The sequence below is a fragment of the Lepisma saccharinum genome, chromosome 2 (assembly GCF_977018435.1).
Source record: "Lepisma saccharinum chromosome 2, izLepSacc3.1, whole genome shotgun sequence".
NCBI classification, from domain to species: Eukaryota; Metazoa; Arthropoda; class Insecta; order Zygentoma; family Lepismatidae; genus Lepisma; species Lepisma saccharinum.
In genome coordinates this window covers 82666203-82671908 of record NC_139230.1, presented here as the reverse complement: position 1 = coordinate 82671908, position 5706 = coordinate 82666203, and the positions used below count along the sequence as shown (strand labels likewise).

The window sequence follows — 5706 nt, the reverse complement described above, 5'->3', positions numbered from 1 at the left end:
ACCAGACCTGAATGCAGCGGAGCACTTTGGGGCTATTCTGAAGGATGCAGTTGAGTCCTTGATGATAGTGGAACGCGGACCGGACTGCTATTCCCGGCCAACACTCCTTGCACATCTGGAACAAGTCCTCCGTGACATGAAATGGAATACGGACTGTTTGCGAATCTTCTGAGCTCCTACCCTGATCGTCTTCGTGCTGTGAGAGAAGCAAACGGCGGACATACTAACTTTTAATTTTGTTTTTGTAACCACAATTGTCGTAGTAAACATTTGGTATTACCATAATTTCTTAATTGTTGTTACTTTTTACTGTGGAGCCCTAGCAAAAGGTTATTTCCCACCCTGTACATTAAGTCAGGATATAAAGTGTGCTGTGTCAACACAAAATAATGAATCCTTAGATTTGTGACATCGCCGTTATATGCATATAGGGAAACATCAAATTCTAAAAATGGCAAAGTCAAAGACTGTGTTAGGTCTTAATTGAAAATTAGATAAGCAATGCCATGTAATACTTGCCTAACAGGAAAGTCAACAAGGCAACCATTTACAAGTAGTTATGACACAAAAAGGGAAACGTCAATACTCAAACTTGTGCATTCCGATCTCATGGGACATTTGGATGTGTATTAAGCATAATAAATGATGCAAGTAGGTATACATAAGTTTATTTTTTGAAATCCAAAGATGATGTATTTAGGACATTTAAGGATTAGAAAGTGGAAGTTGAAAAACAAACTGGAAAAAAGTTTGAACAGAATACGAACTCTGTTCGAAGAAATGGGATGACTTTTATAGGGAACATGGAATAATACATGAAAGAGCAATGGTATATACACCAGAACAAAATGGGGTGGCGGAACATATGAATCGAACACTTGTGAATCATGTGAAAAGTGCTTTCAGTGACAGTAACATACCAAGGACACTTTAGGCTGATCTAACATACACAGCAGCTTACATTAGATACCGTACAATAAATATTCATAATGAAGCAAGAACCCCATATGAACTGTGGACTGGAAAAACACCTAGTGTGAGACATCTCAAAGCCATTGGGTGTGAAGTTTTTGTGCACACACCTAGACAAAGAGTATTTCAAAATTAAGTACAAGAGCTGAACAGGGTATACTGGTCGGGTACGCAATTCGTGGGAGAGGATACCGAATTTGGATGCCAGGAGAAATTAAAATAGAGTCGAGAGATTGTGTATTCAAAGAAGATGGTACCAAAGTTCAAGAATATGACAACTCCCAAGACAAGGAAGTTTAAAGGAAGAAGTGATATTCTTCAACGAAGATGACCAAGCAGAATCTGAATATAACTTGGAAAATATGTCCCAAGAAGAAGGAGAAGAAGTGGGTGAAAAATCTCCTGAAGAAAACTTAACCAGAAAACATCATATGACACTAAGAAAGAATCCGACTCGGAAGGAACATTGCTGTAATCAGACAATAAATAAACAGTCATATTTAGTCCAAGGTCAAGACCCCACAACCTTTGAAGAGGCAATGAATGGTAATGAAGCTGAACATTTGGTTGAAGCCTTGCAAGAAGAGATAGAATCACTAAAGAAACGTGATATTTGGGAATTAGCAGAATTACCACACTTAGTCACACCTGTTGATTGCAAATGGCTATTCAAGAAAAAGAAAAATGAGATCAAAGTGTGCTTGAAAGCACACAAAGTAGCTACAGGTTTTACAGAGAAAAATAGCATAGATTATAATGATATTTATGCTCCTGTACCAAATTTTGACACAACTAGATTACTCACTGCAATCGCTGTCGAAACAGGATGGATACTAGACCAATATGATGTGAAGAATGCTTACCTGTGAACTAAAGAAGACTACATGTATGAAGCATCAGGAAGGTTATGTAAAAAGGGGACAAGGAAGACTGTATTGCAGACTGACTTCATATATAGCTTAAAACAAAGTGCAAGATGTTGGAATGAATATTTGGATGATACACTAACAAAGAAAGGGTTTATTAGAAACAAAGTTGATCCTTGTGTTTACAGCTTAGACTCAAAACAGGGAAGGTTAATACTAATAGTATACATTGATGATATACCAGCCATATCAGAAAATGAAGCCGCAAGACAATGGTTGAAGACATGTTTGGAATCGTGTTTCGAAGTGTAATATATTGGATTAGCATCACATTTGCTAGGGGTGAAATTCAAATATGTAGATACCGGTGGGCTAACATTATCCCAGGAAGGTTATGTTGATCAGCTGGTGAAAAGGTTTGAATTATAAGATGCCAAGGATATCAAAACACCAATGGATATTCGACCTGAATTCTCAGATGAAGACGGAGAGGAAGTTGATGTCCCTTATTATGAGCTTATTGGTGGGTTATTATATTTATCTCAGAGGACCAGACCAGATATAGCATTTACTGTTGGTAAACTAGCACAATATTGTTCCAAATATAATAGAAAACACTGGAAGGAAGCCAAGAGAATTCTTCGATATGTGAAAACTACCAAACATTATGGCATTACATATCAACCTGTAGTAGGAAAACCAATGGTGGCATACTGCGATGCTGGCCGAGCGAACTGTGGAGAGGGTCGCAAGAGCATCACTGGTTACTTAGTCATTCTTGGAAATGTTCCAATTATTTGTAAAAGCATGAAGTAAACGACAATTAAGTACCATGGAATCTGAATATGTAGCAGTAGTGGCTTGTGCACGTGAAATTTCTTGGGTGAAGCAAATGCTGAATTCACTTAAAATAGAAGATGCAGATGTGGAACCACCAGTGATCAAAATTGACAGTCAAGAAGTCATTGCACATACTAATAACTTTGCGGATAAGTCAAGAACCAAGCACATTGCAATAAAACATCACTTCATAAGAGAGAAAGTAATGGAAGGAGTAGTGGAAGTGCAATTTGCATCAAGTGAAAATAATCCAGCAGACTTAATTACTAAATCACTATGTCGTAATCTGCATGGGAAACATTGTAAGAGTATTATTCATAATGCTGTTTAAAAGAAAATGGTGCGAAATGATATTAAATGTTTGTAAGATATTATTTCGAGGGGGGATTGTATAAGATATTTGTTTTAGTAACTTTGTTTGTAAAGATTTACTATGAGCTGGCAACTGTGACCAGGCAGTAGTCTATTTTTTTTCTTCTGCTAGGTGCTGTAACAGTGACAACATATGCATATATGTATATCGGCCAAGTAATGCCAAATCTGCTGTTCTTCATGCATGCATAGCTTTCTTGTTATTACTCTTTTGTTCTACTGTTTGAAATGTTCGTTACTTTGTTAATAAGTAATTAAACAATTTACATTTCAGGTTCCTTTTTTACCACTAAGTATTTATATCACGGTCATTTCCAAAGCAGACCTACTTCAAAACATATTTTGCTTCTGAAACCATTACACCCTTTCTGCAGATTTGAAGAATATTTTGTGCACTAGTATAATGTGGTAGTAATAACATTTATATGAAACCACTGTATTTATAAATAACCAAGAAGCAATGATAGAATTGTTTGTTTGACACCTCACGTAAGAATTTTCCACCGATGTCTTTCTATGAATGGCAGGCACGTATCCAGGAATTCCTTTCGGTGGGGAGAAGGGGGGCTGAACACCATATTTTAAAGGGGTATAGTATAGATGGAACCTTACAATTGCATGTTTAAGGGCAGTGGTGGTGATTGGGTTCCAAAACGGGGCGGGGGGGCTTTCGAGCCTGAACACCACTAATGTGTCTTGTCCTCCCATATTTGCAGCTCTTATAAAAGCCGAAACCCACGAAATTGTTCATATTCATGCCTAAGCACTCGCAAGTGTTCAAAATTGTCTGTCACAGCTTCCACAGTCTTGTCATATATTGGCACGAAACAAAGGAAGTCTTCTCGAATACAGCTGAATCGCGAAACAATTAATGCACATAGAAAACCCTTTCGTTCCCAACACATCTAATGTTTCGTCTCCCAATATGATCAAATGCTTACTCATTTATCTCCAGTGGCGTGCCCAAGGGAGGGTTGGTGGGGTCATAACCCTATTTGACCCAGCAATACTTAAAAAATAACACAAAGACAGGAAAAGATGGCAAAATGAAGACTGGCCACCAAAAATAGTATGCATAACCCCTTTCCCTTCCGAAAATCGTGGGCACGCCACTCTATCTCGGACACATTTTTTAAAATCAACTCACCAGAAGTTTCTATCATTTCGTACTAGAGACTGAGGTAAGATGCGTTCTTCCTGCAGGTTTGGATATTATCCTTTAGGGTGCTGTCGCCTGCCTTCGCACCTAACCTTAACAAAACCCTAATTTTCCACCCTATGACTTAGACCTTCAAGAATTAGGAAGATTTGAGACCGAAGGGACACGCTATACATGTCGTTTGGAATGAGCCAACCGATCAACAGCAACGTTTCACACCGTAGCGACACAAGAGGCCGCACAAACCTACGTTCGACTTGTGAAATCCTCAGGCGACACGGTGTGAAATCTCCCTTAGTAGTCCACTGTCATCGTCACCTTGAAGCGGAAGCTCGTGTTGACTACTGAAGTAAAATGTCTCCTCAACCGGTGGGGATGCCCCTCAGTTTTCTTCTTTCTCCTTTATTTTCTGTGCTTGTTCGCTATACAGGCAATATCTTACGATTTGACATACACAGGACATGTACTATGTAGACATTTTAGCGAAAAATCAGTCGAAGTCAAGGGTGGCTCAGTTGGTAGAGCAATGGCATGGTGTGCCAGAGCCCTGATTCGGGTCCTGGTAGATCCTGCAACTTCCGCTAAAATATGCAACATCTTCTAGCTTTCTCTTCTCGACATTCATAAAATTTTCGGCTGTCCATTCATAGCAGTTAAGTGTTCAAGTGTGTGCACAGTATAATCCATAAGATAGAGAGCGCGTTGGGTGGTTGATGATCTTCTCACCGAAGGTTCCGAAATCGGTGTTCACTTGTGAATGCCATGGAATCATAAATCGAATTCATCATTGTGATTAGTCAAAAGTGGCAGAAAGTTGACTGAAAATCAGAAAAATACAAATACAATATTGAAGTACACAGGGTACATTATTACTTTAGTTTCTAACATTTACAATAGCAAGGAGCTCAAAGTTGTTATTTTTAAAAAAGAATCACAAGTAATTATTATTAGGAGAAAGTTTTAATTTCAAGGACTTTTAAGAGCAATTTCTTCATAAAATGCAATTGATTAATATTATTTATATTATTAACAATGAAATTTAAGTCAAAATCCATTCAAATTGAGCAGTTCATGCAAAAAAAAAAAAAACTACCCAATATAGTGGGTACTGAAGAGTTAAGCTATATTCACTTCTATAAGACTATAATTTGTTCCACATTTGATCTGTACTAAGATATGTATGTAGCCTACGAATTTCTATTTCAGATCCATCAGTCTCCTGGAGATATAAGTCTTTTTTTTTTACCTCCTGCCAAAACCAGATTGCAAATCAAACTTTCTGTTCAAAGAGGGACTTAGCAATTTAGAGAAAAAGTTACATTCCGCTTGATTGGTTTAAGAAAACAGCTTATGAAGTGGAGAAACTTTTACATGAATCTGAGAAATTCCCTCTTATCCCTACGCTAACTTCAATCAGAACTTCGTAAGTTCTTACTGCTTTATTAATTTATGATTAACAAACTCACATTTGCATTCTAATACTGTATATGCACAATT

The 5706-nt window shown here is 37.7% G+C and overlaps 1 protein-coding gene across 1 annotated transcript; it reads left to right on the top strand.

Annotated features, from left to right (window-relative positions):
- The first annotated feature begins 2291 nt into the window (after positions 1-2291).
- LOC145982826 (uncharacterized) lies at positions 2292-2654 on the top strand. Its single transcript, XM_083116187.1, has one exon. It carries the CDS (start codon positions 2292-2294, stop codon positions 2652-2654), a length of 363 nt encoding a protein of 120 aa, XP_082972313.1.
- Positions 2655-5706: the final 3052 nt, after the last annotated feature.

Excerpts from the sequence above, each read along its gene's own strand:
- LOC145982826 (XM_083116187.1), top strand. The coding sequence starts at position 2,292 with ATGGATATTCGACCTGAATTCTCAGATGAAGACGGAGAGGAAGTTGAT.